The sequence below is a fragment of the Rissa tridactyla genome, chromosome 3, assembly GCF_028500815.1.
Source record: "Rissa tridactyla isolate bRisTri1 chromosome 3, bRisTri1.patW.cur.20221130, whole genome shotgun sequence".
NCBI lineage: Eukaryota > Metazoa > Chordata > Aves > Charadriiformes > Laridae > Rissa > Rissa tridactyla.
In genome coordinates, this window is record NC_071468.1 from 42,263,084 (window position 1) to 42,279,371 (window position 16,288).

The 16,288-nt window shown below is 38.0% G+C and overlaps 1 protein-coding gene across 1 annotated transcript in view; it reads left to right on the top strand.

Moving 5' to 3' along the window:
• RGS7 (regulator of G protein signaling 7) overlaps positions 1-16,288 on the top strand; it is a 277,355-nt gene that overhangs the window by 226,131 nt on the left and 34,936 nt on the right. Inside the window, exons 8-10 of the mRNA XM_054196998.1 lie at positions 7,835-7,899; positions 9,767-9,843; positions 9,986-10,067. Coding sequence (XP_054052973.1) covers positions 7,835-7,899; positions 9,767-9,843; positions 9,986-10,067 — 224 coding nt within the window. The remainder of the gene's footprint in view (positions 1-7,834; positions 7,900-9,766; positions 9,844-9,985; positions 10,068-16,288) is intronic.

Consider the following 16,288-nt stretch of genomic DNA (forward strand, 5'->3'; position numbering starts at 1 on the left):
TCCCATTTGTTGGACAGCTAGCGTCAGCCAGAGTACATCAGCAATGACTCCTACAAGCAACCCTCTTAGGTCCTTAATAGAAATCCCTCCTTTAAGGACCTGTCTCAAAATGTCTCAAAATTTTCTGGATTTCTAGGTGTACTGAGAAATAAACTCTTTCCACCAGACTCAAGTGATGTACGAAATTGTTGCTAAGACTGGGTTGTGGCTCCTTAAAGTGGGTGACTTTTCTTTGAGAAACTACATATACAGAATATATTGAGTAAGATCTTGGTGGCAGGACTAAATGAGGAGAACAGTCTATCAAGGAGAACAGTCCCTCCAGAAAATGTGACTGGGGCCAGTGCTTGCCATGCATAAAATTTAATCTGGGCAGAACTGAATCAATTGAGATTTTGGAAAGAGACTCGCATTAGCAGAAAGATGGAAGAGGTGACCTACAAGACTTTCTCCACTCTGTATTTGTATCCCATTATGTTTCTCTGCAGAGCTACATAATTCATTAAGAGCTATCTCTGTCATATAAATGATGAAAAGAAAGTCTCACTTCAACAAGGATGTCCTGAATTTTGTTCTGATCCTTGCTAATTCTGACATTGACAAACCACCGTCATGAGAGCTTGTTACGTGAAACGGGGCCAAGCGGTTTTGGCAGAAGATAAACCCCCTTGCGTTCTAACACTCCTCACCGAGGTGGGAGGCTAGGTGCGGCTAGGTTTAAATTCTGAGTGATGCCCAATTCAGCACTATCAGTCCAATCGCGTTTAATATGTATTAAACTATTACGATTTGGATACACTAATAGTGGACTGCACCTTCAGTCTAGTCGTGCTCCTGAACTAGCACGGCCTCTCTGTAGTTTTGGTCGCGTTCAGTGAGAAAGCGAAACGACTAGCTACTTAAACAGTGCAGTTTATTTAAACAACAGATATACAGGTTCTTTAGGATTGCCGGTGATAAATACACTGTCTGCAAAGCACGTGCAAATAAAGATATTGCTAAGTATACAAACGCGCGACAAAATTATAAACGATACAGCCTGGCTATAAATGTAGGGTAGAGATTCTCTAGAGAAATTTCTAAGTCCCCGAGAAAGCGCTCGGTGTAATCGAAGTCTTACCCAAAGGCGTCCCTATGGGGGGGAAGAAAGGCTCAGCCCGTCGACTGATCCCGGAAATCAGTGACGGAATTCTTCGCGATGGTGTCTTCCCTGACATCCCCCCTCTCTTGGGCTATTTTTATATTATTTTTTTATCTTCAAAGTGGAGTTTGAGTGACTTTAGTCATACGTACTTTTATTATGATTAATGTATTCAAGGAGGAGTGTTCACACCTCGGGGGCGGATAGCCTCCGGGATGGAGGTGTGTTTTGGTACATTGTGGTGAGCAAAGTTCGCACAAAAGGACAGCATTTCATCAACATTTGACGAAATGTTGGCTCGGGTAGCATGTAGGCCGCTTATCAGTTCTGTAGTACCATCTCGTCCCCATATCTGCTATTCATCACAAGGGAAGGCCACGGAACAAGCGTGTTCCGTTCCATCCGTCGTGTAGTTTCGCAAACAACCTTGTACAGGGAATCACAGATGTTGCATTCTTCGTGTGCTAGCTGCGGCTGTATGCTACCTCAGAAGCCTCTTGATTTTATGACTTTCCTTAATGTGTGAACAATGCTGTATTTTTGTATTCTTGGCCAATTTAGTAATTATTCCACAGAGCTCTGTAAGCAAGAGGCATTTCCTGAAAACACTTTTCGATCAGCTCACCACTTCAGAGTTTTCATTTCTTGCATGATTTTTTTCTTTCCATAAATGTGTAACTTATTTCAATAGTATGTGGAACATGGAAAATGTGTTTGGGCAATGCAGTTGTATGCACACATATGAAAAGGTAACTGAACCAAGTACATGCTTTCTGCAGAGCATTATTTTAAAAGCATTGATAATCTGCATCTAGGTCCCCTATAAACAGAGATAAAAATTCTTATCAGAATAAGTTCTGAGATTTGTAAACATAATTCATAAGTTTCAGAATTGCTTTCAAATTACTGTGGTTGAGTAAACTAAATAAATTTGTCTGTTTCATTATCAATATGGAAATTAGTGCTTTCAGGCCATGAAAGGAGCAGGGACAACAAATGTTTTTTTCTGCAGTCATGCACTGTCTTGCCACTGATAGCCCTTTGCCATGTGGGCACTGAATAATTGCCCTCTTTGTCAAGTAATGACCACCTTCTGATGCCATCCCCATAGCTGATTTTTGCAGTTTAGAAGATTGCACGTGCCCCAAGTGGTTTCTGTGCAAAATCCGAGTATTTGGATTTGTTGCACCTCCTCTTCTTAGAAGCCTTTTAGCAAGTGCATTTGAGTCCCCCTTAAATCTGAGAAACTTAAGAGGAGGTAGAAAGCTTTTTTTTTTTTTTTTTCCTGGTGAAGCAAAGTGTTAAAGTCTTGAATGCAAATTGAAAGCATTATGTATGAAATACATATGAAGTAATTCAATGAAGTATGAAATAATTCAATGAATGCAATTTTAAACTAGATTTGACAATAAGTTATTCTTTATCTGATCCCATAGTTCATGTAGTTTGGATGACCTCTCTTCTGTTCCTCTTTTTGTCAACCTGCAGGATGTTCCCAGCCCAATGTCATCTGGGGACTTTTGTATGTTGAAGATGAATTTGCCTTTTTCTAATTCTTGAGCTATCTGGTAGTTTGAAATTTGGTTTCTTTCTTGCCCTTGGTTTATGTAAGAAAGTCCTTTACCCTTCTAAATCTATAATCAAATTTCATTCCTTAAATGTTATAGAAATAGCGCGATCAGAGAGTAAAAAGTAGAGAAAGGGAGGAGTGTTTCTGAAGTTATGTTTTTACCATTTGACAGTTTAGTGCACATACCATGGTCTTCCTTCTAACTTAATGTTATCAACATTTACTAAATAGTGTAGTTCTGTTATAGATACACGAGGCTGATTGATTGGTGAACCATTTGTCCACCTAAAAGTTGTCATCTTTTTTTTTGAGACTAAGTGAGACACAATAGCTGTTGCAAAGAGCAAAAATTATTTTCTTTTTATTGGGTAAAACCAGAGGTGTCCTAGCGGTGGGATAATTAGCCCTAGAAATCCTGGTGTTTAAATATGATAGTTGATTTCATTTTCTCCATCCTGCAGTCGTGTTCTGTGCCGATTGTACCATAATTCTCCATCTGACGCAGGCACTCGCATATGGAGGGATAACTTCTGCCTGCCAACAGGGCACCTTTAAACCCTTAGACCTTGCAGTATTTTCTTTGCTCTTTAAACACTGCCTAGGCATATACACACTGACTCCGAAACCAGAATTTTGACTCACAGAGAGTATAAATTTAATCTGGCCTCAGTGGAGATAATGAGCGTTCACTGAAAGTTACGCCCACCATCTGGGGCTGAATCAAGCTGTAACACCACTGGCACTGGGACAATTATGTAAGGAGTTTAAGTTTGTGTACATGGTGGTGGATGTGTAGGTGGCTTTACCCATGGTCTTCAGAGGCCCAGTTGTACTTCCATTGAATTTAGCTGAGGCTTTTTCTCTGCTGTGGTGAGAGGGAAGATTTAGCCCCTGTTTACCAATAAGCTTAAATTCCCCACTTTAGCTTTTGCGTGAGAGCTCTGTGTTTTTTTCAGTAAGTGTGTGTAATATAATGTGTACTCAGTCCAGTTTCTTAATTCTAGAATTAAACCTGTCATTATCACTATGATCTTATTTAAAGAAAAAAATCTATAGAGGTTTCTTAGGGGGTTTCAAGTACAAGTGAACAGTCAAGAAAAGGAAACAAAGGTAGCTGACCACGAAAATGGGTTCTTTTGGGTGTAACAGTTTAAAAAATTTCAAGGGGGAAAACACAGACATCCTCTTCATGCAACTCTCACTAGAACACTTTGCAATCTCAGTTTAAGCTCTCATGTTGCCCAAGTTTTGTGAAACTGAACAAAATTTTCAAGAGCAAGTAGTCTGTATTTACTGCACAGCTACCAAAGTGTGTTTTAATACTGGTTTCTGGTTCAAATGCCCATTTATAAACATCACTCCCCATCTTTCATTATCAAATGTTGTATATTAATACTGCCTTTAAAATTATTGGCAAATCTGTTTGCTCATGATAATCAGTCACTTCTAAAGCACAAGCTATAGCATCTAATATATAATTCACTTTTGTGGAGGCAATTATGTTGATTGCAAAATCCATCAGAATACACTGGCTCTAAAAATAAGAGTGTATGTGGCAGTCCATATTTAGTAAATTGAGGTTATTAATCAGAACCCTGTTCCTTGCATATCATTCATCCATATGTAAAGCATTTTTCAGCAGCCTTGTCAGGGAGCGGCAAGAGCCAGCAAGCTCTGCAAGGGAGGGGAAGCAAGAGCTGAGGGTGGCAACAGTGCAGGCAGGAGCCATGTCTTCACTGACAAATTCTCAAGTGACCAGGAAGGTTCAAGGTCAAGCCAAGAAGCCAGGGCAGCATTGGTAAGTTACAGGGCTGGTTAGAGGTGTATCTACAACGTAGCTCAAGCAGAGGCCTGGGGAAGCAGCTGGCTTAAGCACAGCTCCTGGGTGCGGGGAGCCTCCATGGGGACCCTAGATGGGCTGAGGGCAATTACAGCTCCTTGGTGTACTGAGGGCCCTGACCAGGACCTTTGGGTGGTAGATAAATAGAGAAATATATAAAGAAATAGAGGAGCTTTTAGTTGGAGACCCTTCCTGCAGATTGTACTTCTATATGAAGCTCTAGTAACACTGACAACTCACACAAACCACAGGATTAGAAAAGCAGACACTGTCATTCTCTGAAATGCTGAGGGCTTGTTGTTCTGCTTTGAGAGGGAAACTGACTGACATCCTCCCCAGATGCTCAAGTTTAGGCTACTGGACACATGCGGTTACACGTGTCTTGGTGCAGAAAAGGAATGGTACCTGCAAAAGATTGGAGCATCCGTATTTCATATCTCATTGCTCTAAACATCAGAAGAACAAAACCTAATTTCTCTGTGTCTTCAAATGTTCTGGCTGAAAATGAGAGTGATTTTCACGTTGTTCTTGCTTTGTGAATTTTGTGAATTTGTGAATGTGCTAGTGAATTTTGTTACAGGCAAGCCAAAGAATATGATAATGAGAGTGTGAATGGCAGTAAATTGAGTCAAAGCGTAGGGATGTCCTTCAGGACTATTTTCTTCTACACTAGGGGATATGTTGTATTTCCCAAATGACTGAGTATTTCTTAGTCATATTCTGCCTTATCCACACTGGCACATAGAAACATCTCTGACATAAAGAATCTAAGCCACAGGTATTGTAACCTTTATGCTTCTGAAGGGGAGGGGATCTGGTTATTCCAGAGAAAAAAGGTCTGAGGGATGAACACAATTTTTTTTAGTCTTGGCTAAGATATGTTTATAATGAAAACCAAACATTCTTATATGGACTATTTGCTATGGAGTAAAAAGGATCATTAAAGGAACCCTGCAGGGAAAACACTGCAGTACAGTCACACAGTGAAGACAAGGGTTTTCTTAGATACAGTATTAGATTAATAGAGTGGCAAGCTAATTCCTCTCTCCTGGTCCTGGTGACCTGCCTTTGTTTTGCCAGTGTTGAGGACTCTGTGATCTGATGATGTTTTTTTGTTGAAACCTATCCTGACAGAAAGATGGACAGTCAGCCACCTCTGCGGCAATGAATTTTGTTGGAGGTAGTGGGAGATGCTAATCTCAAAATATACCCTTAATGGGACTAAAGGACGTGCTAAGCTGACTAAAGGTACCTATACGGGGACCACGATAATGTGGTTTACAAGGGATTAAGCAAGTGCAGAGAACAGGGAGTTTGTTTTGTTTCTGTTCAGATGGTATAATACTGTTGGACTAGACAAAATTTGACCCATGGAATTCATAAAACTATCCATGCATTTCTATTAAATATGTATTTTATTGATAATATTTCCAAGGGGGTTAGGAATTTTTTGTTCAATGCAATAACTTATTTTGAAGGAAAAGAGAGGAAAATGCTTCACTGTAAAAGACGCTAATTATACAAAAGGCCTCAACTTTCCTCAGTATTCTCTTACCACTGTACTGATTGTGTATGCAACCTAGGTACAAAGGGTCCAAAGTTCATCCCCTCATGTTTTTGTGACATTTCAGCATGCATGCCAGTGCAATAGTGTAAGTGTATGCTAATATTAAAACGCATGGAAACTGGGACTATAGAAATTCTCTGCCTCCTATACTTGGTGTGTGACACAGATTTGTACCTGTATTTGTAGATTTTGTAGACACAGAAATTGCTTTCGAACCAGAGGGGATATGGGACTGCAGGGAATAGAGGAAGAGGCCATGGCTTCTTAGGGAGTGTAAAGTGAAAAAATGTGAAAGAAAATGTACCGGATGACACACAAAAAATGAGGAAAAAACCGACAAAAATGCATTAAGATATAACTGCATTTTACATCAAGTAACATCTGTAACTGCAGCTGGGGTTACTAGAAGTGCTTGTTATCAGCTCCACTGAAATAGCATCCACTGTAGTGGGTTTGCCTACATTTGCAGGTGACTTGTCAGAAATAAATGTTTCCGTAGAGTTGTAAAATATAATTTGTTTGACTACCTTAAAAATCAAAGCTAAATATAAGATGAGCATTTCCTTCTTCCTAGTGATTGCAAGAGTTAGATTCCTATGTGAAGTTATTCCTCTTTGCTTCTGTAGTGGACAAGCTGGCAGTCAGGAAGCAGGAACGTTCCTAACTGCAACCAATAAATATGGGCTCTTTTTGCTGACCGTAGAGACCACAGATAAGTTAAGGTTTTCTTATCTACACTGGTCAAATGGTTCCTCCATCTCACACATAAGGTGCTCTGAAATAATGAAGCGAGTAAATATTTCACAATAAAAGAAATATTGTGCGGGCAGCTGTACAATATTCAGAGTTGATGTGAAGTATTTGTTGGTAAATAAAGTCTATTGGAAGCGTATTTAATTCAAGGGTAATGGAGTGCATTAAGAATTCAGGGTCAAGCAACTGTGCTGTTTATGTAGGCCTTAATTTTCATTTTCATCCCTGCGTTCTTTCAGTATCTAGCTGTCAGTATTCCATTTTATTAGTTAAGATTCTGCTCTGTCCAAATAAGGTAGAGGCAGAACAGCTCTGCTGAAGCATTTGGGATCTAGAAAACAAATGAAAGAATATTTTTTCTCTTTATATCTAATACATGGTACACTGTTTTCTTTTTTGTCTTTTTTTGGTCTCACAGTATTTTCTTTTTAAAATATTGATTATACCAGTCTATACTGTATGAGACTTGAATTTTATCTGGAATTAATTTTTAGCTAAAATCTTAGGTTGAAATTCTGTGTTTTCTAAATATAAAGTAAAAATAAATAAACCCATCTATACATGTTCTTAAAAACCTATTTGACTAATATAGCGTCAGCTTCTGATAAAACTCGTACACATTATGAGTTATACATACAGAGTTTAAAAAATATTTTTGTCATTTTTTCTTTTATGTGCTAGTTCCCTGGCCATTAAACAACCTCACCCCAAGTACCTCATGCATTTTGTATATGAAGTCTGATGCATAAAGCAGATTTTATTATTATTTCATGAGTCTCTGTGTCTGACCCATCATTTTAGTTACAATACTGTCAGCATTGATCCCATATTTAAAGGGTTTTAGAATAGAGGGAGAAATCAAAACAAAAAAAGCTAGCAGCAAAATAGAGATGAAGACTAGATTTCTGGTCTGCTGCGATTATGAGATAGTAGCAAATTCTGTGTTATTTCATTCTGTTCCAGCTGTTTACCTCTGCAAGCGGACAATGCAAAACAAAGCAAGGCTAGAGCTAGCAGACTATGAAGCTGTAAGTACCTGGGGAAAAGTAGATTTCTCTGCTTGGCCTAATGAGCATGTGAAATAATGTTAAGCATGAGATAGGCATTATATGTTCAAATTTATTAGTTATCCACTTTTGCCAGCCTGTGGGTCTGACAGTGCTCAGTAGTCATAAATGCTGTTTGGGAGACTGTAGTGAAGGCTAGCTGGGCAAAAATTGAGATTTTGGTCTATCTCTAATCTTACTCTGCTCAGATCATCATGCCAGGATCAGAAATAACTGTTCACAAATCCCAGATACACTACGAGTGTTTGAAAGCAATTGTATTCTACACCATGTAAGGTTTGAATGAAGGATCTCTGGCAACATTTTCAAAAGCACTCGGTAGCTGTACAAACATAAATTTCATTCTTAAAAGCGTTGCTGGCGCTTGAGTCCTTGTCCTATCAGTTATACGAGAGGCAGAGAGTCAGACTAGAGGCACTTCCCACTCTCTGAAAGTTGTGTTGTGCCCCAGGCAACGTAAGATAATTGGGGCCAGGAAGAGCTGGATAAAGTGTGAGTTTAATTAGCTGATGAGGATGGCGCTCGCTAAGGAGAGAGATGTCTTGAATTCCATCCATATCCCCCAAAAAGTTCCTGAATTTTTCATGAAAATGTCAACATAAAATTCATGAAGAGCCCTGTCTCTGCGCTGAAAGCTGCCCAGCTGTGCTATTCTGACACGATAGCAGGATAGTCAGCCAGGCCTCTCAACATGCCAAATACTCCAGCCACAGCACCATGCTGACACACTTTATTGCTTCTTCTGGCACAAGCTTGCTTTTCAGTGTACTGCACTGTGGGGTATGCATAATTTTATACTTGCATGCCTTAGAAAATTCACCTCCAGTATACAATCCACGAGAGCCTTTACTGGTATTGACAAGATCTCTAGAAAGTCTCCTCTTCGTTCTCTACAGTCTTTATTTTCAGTAAGTATGTCATAGAGATACATTTGCAATGCATAGAAATACAGTTAAAGCAACACTTTTTGTTAGGAATTTTACTGACAATTTTTCCCTTAGTCTCAGTAAAGGCAGCGCACAAAGATAACTGTGGTCTTTTTGGAGGAAGATAAGAACCTCAGCCTTCTCCATATTAGCAGACTGCGTACTGTTGCCATTTAAGCCGGAGGGAGATTGGAAAAGCTCTGTTACAGACAGTGAAGCTGTTCCAGCATCAGTGGAGGAGAGAATTTTGCTAAGATTTTACAAATATTCTTTCTGTTATCATTAGTAGGCTGTAGGATATATACATTTCCTGTACAGTAGCGAAGAATTATAGCCTGCATTTTAAAAAAAATTAGGATAGCTGGGGAGGTCTTGGAAGATTCCTATACTACCAAAATGTTGATAGCTTCTTGTTATTGTATTTTAAATAAATTGATAGGCAGCCAACATTGTTCAATGCAAACCATTTGTATAGATGACTGATGAGAATTGCCATGTGGATCATCCAGTATGGAAAGTACTGCTGTTATCTTTCAGTATTAGGTACTTTCAAAACAAAAATGTTTCTTTGTATTATTACAAAATTACTCAGCCACCACCCAGTTTATAAAAACGCTTCAGAAATCCCATGGTCTGTGGAAGATTGCATCCACCCTTGTCATCAGAGCTTCAAAACTAAGATAGTTGGGGCATTCAAAAGTAGATATATCTAATATTCCATCCCATTTGGTGTCAAGCAAAGACTTTACATCAGATAAGTAAGGTACATTTACACTGGCATAGATATTGTGACTTGTTTTACGTCTTGGGGGGATTAAGGGGAGGAGGGAAAGGTATGCTAAAAGCTATTAAATAGTAAATAGCTTGCAACCTAACCCACCAAAACTGTGATGTATTTTCAGGAGAGTCTGGCCAGACTACAGCGAGCATTTGCTCGGAAATGGGAGTTTATTTTTATGCAAGCTGAAGCACAAGCAAAGTAAGTTCCTTTGAAGACGAGGAGGTTTGGTTTTGCATGCTTTTTGAAAGTAGAAGGGGAGGGAAAAGTGATTGGACGCTTCTTATGTTTAAAATTATTGTCATTAACATCGTTTCTTTTAAATATCCTATAACATTGACAGAGTGGACAAGAAGAGAGACAAGATAGAGAGGAAGATTCTTGACAGCCAGGAGCGAGCGTTCTGGGACGTGCACCGTCCGGTGGTGAGTGCTGGTGGGGCCACTCTGCCTGTGAGCGGAGCCACTGATAAATGTCAGCCTCTGTGGAGCTTTGGGGTAGCCTGGGGACAAGTAAAAGGGCTGTAGGGCTGGGGATTTGGGCCCACCTCCCTTTTTTGCAGGATCTATAGTTTATATCATTCTACTATTGAAAACTGCAGATGTGTGTACGCTTAGTTTGGGGTTTTCAGTGAGTAGATTTGTTGTGTCTGATTTCTTGAATCAGAAGATACCTGTCTTTGACTATTACCATCTCAAAGGTTTCCCAAGGTATGAGTCACACAACCAAAATTATCAACATAGCTAAAAATACTTTTTTTAAAATCTTTTTTTAGCTCACTAAGCCTTTCAACTTCACTCTGGTCATATTTCCAAGCTACTTTTAATCTACATAAAGGTTAGATATTGTTGGCTTTGAGCTGTGGGAGTCATACACTTGTCTAAACAACATTTGTCTGAGTTGCTTGTCAAAATCCATCTGAAACAAAATTTTTATAAAAGGATCTTATATAATCAACTACCTTTGAGGGATAAACTTTGAGAAAGAATGTCAAATATCAAAAGACTTGCAATTAAACTGTGAGAACTCAGTAATCACACTTTTTTTGCTTTACTACAGAATTATATCTGTTTCCTTTACCTAGAGTTAAGTTTTCATTTTCTGTGTACAGAGTTTGGTTTCATTACCAATGAAACCGAATATGGACTATATCTTCCCTTGTGACACTGGTAAAAGATACGTAACTAAAATGAATTGTTTTGGGGAAGGAAAGTTTGATTGATGAAACCTGGAGAAGAGGTGAATGCAGTGAGAAAGTTTCAAATAAAAACCAATAAACTTGGACAGGGTCAGCTTGCGTTTGTGACTGTGGAATTGAAAGAAGAGTAGAAGAAATGGATTTTTAGGTAGGACTTAGAACATAAGGAAGAGAAAATCATTTGAAGTGAAAGATTCAAACCACAGGCATTAGATACAAGAAGACCAGGACATTATTGTCTAATCACTGACATAAAATAAGGAAAGAGGAAAGAAAACAATCTGCCATCTGATGTTGATGGGAGCTACAAATAGAATAGACATAGAAAGTTTCTGTGGACCTGAAAACTCTGAAGGTGCAGACAGCTTTTACATTAGGTGCAGAAATGTATCTAAGGGTTTCAAATCTGGGAATGAGATGCTATTTCCAGGTTTGGAAGAGAAGATGAATTGTTGAAGTTTCAAGTTAAGAAATAGGCAGACAATAAGGAGAGAATTAAGGGGACCAGGACAAGAGGAAATTGAATCTGATTAAGGGCTTTGGCTGAACTGTGGCTAAATCTGCTTGGTCCAGCAGATGTTTTTAATCTGACTGTAGACATACCTGGGAAATATCAGAGGCAAAAGACTGGCTTACAGTCAGCAATGTAAGCTCCTGATTTTAGGAGATATAAATAGAAGAATGGAGACGTTCATACTTTGGATAACCAGCTCGTCTCACTAGTTAGTGAAATACTCATTTTGAAAACATTGTTATGAATTTTACTATCACAGTAAAAGCCAGAAGCTTCTATTAATAAGAATGAAAAATAAAAGAGGAACAGACTGAAAAGAGGAGGTAATGCTAGAGCTAATTACAATTTCTAATGGCTTTTCGTGCCCCCCAAAAGTCAACCAAAAACTCACAGACATGTTGCTGCAACTCTGGAGCGCTAATTTTGGAAAAATAGGTAATGTTTGGATAAGAATCTGGGATTAATGCTTATTTTTATTTACAGTTTTTCATCTTTTGATAAAAAATCAGAGGCTAAGGGTAGTGATAATATTGTTCAAAATCCACCTCAATTTGATTTTTTTTTTACTGAAAATTAATTTTGAGAACCAAATATTTCATTTTTTCATTTTTTTGTTTAGGTGGGCAAATAAATATTTTTCAGGGTTTTTTTTTTTGCAGGTGTTCTTGTCCCTAGTTGCTTGCTTTCTTACCTACTTGGTTAGAGTGCTGGTAGAGAATCTATAGAATCTAATCAATTAGTATTTAACCTATATTTGATTTCAAAAAAGAGATACTTTAAGGTGATGAAAGGGATAGAAGAGGGAACCAAACCATCAGTCTGACAGGAAAGTGTGTCAGTGCACTGCAAGAATGGTAGGCATGAAAAAAGAACTATGTGACAGTGAAACCAGGAGAGCGTAGCGGCAGAAAAAGAACATGATTGGGGTATCATAAATGTCACCGTGACTAAGTTTAAAATAAAGGAAATGAACCAAGGTTTGACGTGTAAAGAGTATTTGCCTCAAAAAGCACCTTTATTTCATAAGTCCCAAGTCAAAGTCAGTCCTGCAGGTGGCTACAGAGGCCCTAGTCTGAGACAGACAAATGCTTTAAAGACTTTTGGTCAGTTGGCTGGCTAGTGCACGTAACTTTTTCCTAGGTTTTCAGACTGAGATGATGCTTGGAGGTGAACCAGAGAAAAATGGATTTGGAGAGGAGTTTTTTCAAATAGTCACCTGTTCTTCAGTTTTCTTTTGAGAGGCAGTTAAGAGAAGAGCTTTGATATCTCAGTGGTGGGTTACCATTACGATATTTAATCGAAGTTTCACTCTATATTTAATTTTTTATTTTGCTGTGTGTTTTAGGTAATGTAATCTTGGTTATTTCTGTAAATTGCAGTTGTCACTTTATGTAGAAAGATCTTAGTTTGCAGCTAGAAAGAGCATGATTGTGCTTCAGCTGTAGGTGCTGCAGCCTGCAGGGACATTCCCAAACAAGTTTTAATCTTACTAGTTCAGATACCAATTGCAGTAAAACCATGGAAATGTGTGTCAGGGAGAGCTGTATAAACTCCTATGAGCTATAAACTCCCTTGAGATCCTGCACAGCAGACCTAGGATAAAGTCCATGCCATTATTTCTAAGGTATAGCCAGTACCTAACACAGCTCTGAGATTAATATTATTCACATATAGTGACATATTTCTCTTTTTGATGGCAGGGTAAACGTATCTTAAAAACCTTCCTTTGCTTTCCACCTGCCTACAAAGTGTATAATTTTCATAATTTTGAGACTTCTATCAATAACAGACCATGGAACTGAGCAAACATTGGTTAGGAGGATTAGGGTGTTAGTCCAAAAGCAGTAATAAATCAAGCTAAACTGGGGAAGTCCCTTCCTTCCGGGCAAAAGAAATCATGAAACTGCTGTTGTTTGTAAAGAAATGTCATGCTTCTGATTAAAGTCTTAATAAAAGAACTCATAGCTTTCCTGAATTATTATCTCTGTTTAAAACCCATAATCCTACACTTGTTAAAAAGGGACAAACAGGTACTAAAACAGTAAATCCCCTGAAATAGTCTCAAATCCACATCAAATACAGTAGGAGCAGAGTAGCTGTGGCTTGCTGTAAAATTAACTCTTTTAGGTAGTGAGTAAGGACTGCCTTGCAGCTACAAACGATTCACTTTTCATTTTTTTTTCCTGAGTTACACATTAATGTAATTTAAATGAAATGCATAATAAAGGCCTGTTGGGTGCTTGTTGAGATTCAGATTAATTCAGAAGATAGTGGGGGAAGTATCGTTTTCTCCTGCAAGTCATCAGTATACATCTTAACTATAATAAGGTGAGAAAAACTTTTTATTTTCTCCAATGCCTCTGACCTTTGTCATCAGTCAGAATGTTGGTTGTATTGCAGTCATATTTAGCAGGTTTGTGTGCAGTTGTTTTTAAAAGGATGATGGGAAATATGCAACAGCTTTCAGAGGTGTGCTACAAAACCACACTGGTGTGTGTGTCCCTCTCCAAAGTTTAAAATCTGTCTCTGGTTTAGTTATACTGTCATTTAATAAAGCATGAATCCAGTGATCCAGTTCTTCCATTCTGCCGTTCACCCCCCTGATCCGCAGGACTTCTGTTCCCATTGCTACCACTGGTTTGCTGAATGATGGTGGACATTTTACTTCTCTGTGGAAAAAATGAGTAACAAATATTGAAACGGGTTAGACTAGATGATCTTAAAGGTCCTTTCCGACCTAAATGATTCTATGAATCTATGAAAACCCAAACCAATATTTGTGTGATTTAATACAGTAAGACAAATTATCCAGGGTGGGTATGTCTAGTAAGGACAGCAGCAACGTTAAGGGCAAGTGTGGGTTTAAGATAATTCACTGATGATGTAAAATTCAGAAATATGTGTGATTTCTGGATTTGAGGGGGCTCACGCTGTTGTTTCCTAGCGGCAAACTAGGAAAATATTAATCTTTAAATTTTTTAAACCTTGTCGCACATCCCATACCTTTTGCTTCTCTCTCTGTTTATTTTTTTATGAGATTCTATCTCCATTAATCTAATTTTATCTGTTTATATTTTAAAGTTGTATTTTATGTGGTATGAACATGAACCTCAGCGTCTGAGCCAGTAAGTAAATTACTGGGTGTTTAGGGTCATGCAGCGGATACTTGCAGTTATTTGTTCTGGGTTTTTTTTTTTTTTTTTCTTTTATTGCCTTTGTTTTTAATGACTTTTCCATCCTGTCCCTCAAGATCAGCCTCAAAGACTCGGCAAAAGACTGAATTTAACTTGGCTAAGGTGGGGCAATCCTTCATTTCACACTTTGCGTGCTACGAATTCTAGACTTTTCTGGGCCAGTCACTTGCTTAGCCAGAGAACACCTCTGTCTGGTTTGTCATAATATTTTCAGAAAGTTTTTAAACATCTCCAGGAAATGAACGTGAATCATGCCATCAAACTTCTCTAGTGATGTATCTGCATCCAATTTTCATGTCTTCTTTTGCACCTGTTTTACTGTATATCCTTACAAGGGAGTTACCTCTGCAGCAGACGGGGAATGCAGCCAAAGCAGCAATTGGCAGTCTCAGATAATTGCACTTCTGGTAATGAAACAAAGCCTTGTACAATGTTTTATTTTCAGAAAATGGTTATAATGTTTATGATCCATACTCGCATCTGTTTGAGGCAGGCATTTCTAAGCCTTATAGCTAGCCTGCAAACTAAGACTTTTATGGAAGAATTTGTACCCACATTATTTAGCATTGTTATTTAGTCGCATGCTTGAGTAAGGGTGGGACAGATGGGGAAAAAGAAACCAGCTTTCTTGCAATAGTGCAAGAAACTGCAAGTTCTTAAGTTAAAACTGATGGTTATGAAGGGTATTGTAAATAGCAAACTGTTGAGATGGTGGAAGGACACAGGAAAATGAGATGACCTTACAGTTTTTAGTAAGACCCAGTTCTGGTAGCTGCTAGGAAAATAACCCGAAGTTTTTGAATTCTGTTCATAAGTACAATGTTTATACATTGATTTTTGTTTCTGTGTGAATTAAATTTGCTGCTTTAATGCAAAACATTCTGTCAAGGATCTTCTTATAAGTCAAAAGGCAGATAATAATTTTCTAAATGTCACCTATATTTGCCGTCAACATTTTCAGAGACTTAAGGTCAGACTTTCTTGTTGTCACGTCTTTTCAAGTGAATAACCTAAACTCTTCTGCATGGAATCTGTAAAACAGCAGTTTCCTGCCTTTGTGGTGAAAAAAAATTGAGAACACAATAATGACTCTGAGTATTTAGCACAGGGTCAACAAACCAGATAAATTTAACAGGTTTCCTTATGCAACAGTGTTGCAAATACTGGAATCTCCACAGACACAAAAATCACATTATTATAGCCTTAATTAAAATTAATACTACTGAAGGCACTGCTCAAGTAAGTACGATGGATCTAATTTCTGTACAATAATTTCTGGTTCTGAAAACCAGTCACTACAAACCTAAAATAGTCTATTGTAAATTAAGAGTAATTAGAAATTAAATTAACTTTCAAAAAGAATTAAGCATTTAACTTCCATGCAGTAGTATATTCTTTAGTACAGCTTCTAATTTAGTTTCACGTGACTTTTCTAAAAAATTAAATTTCAACATATGCATTTTGCATATTCTGTGTTTCTCTGACACAGAGACCACTAAAAGAAATAAACCACTAAAACAATACAATAAAATCCTGTTCTCCTAAAAGTGAAAGCCCATCTTTGCACTAGATCCATCCTTAAACAAGCAAGTATTTGAGAACATGAGAATCCCTCTTAAGATTCAAGATGCTCTGTCTCCTATAGATTATTTTTATGGTTTAATTTATTAGTATTATATTTATTGAAAATCTCTCTGTATCTCTTTTTCTCCTGTTCCAAGCAGGTTCTTGGTTTGCACA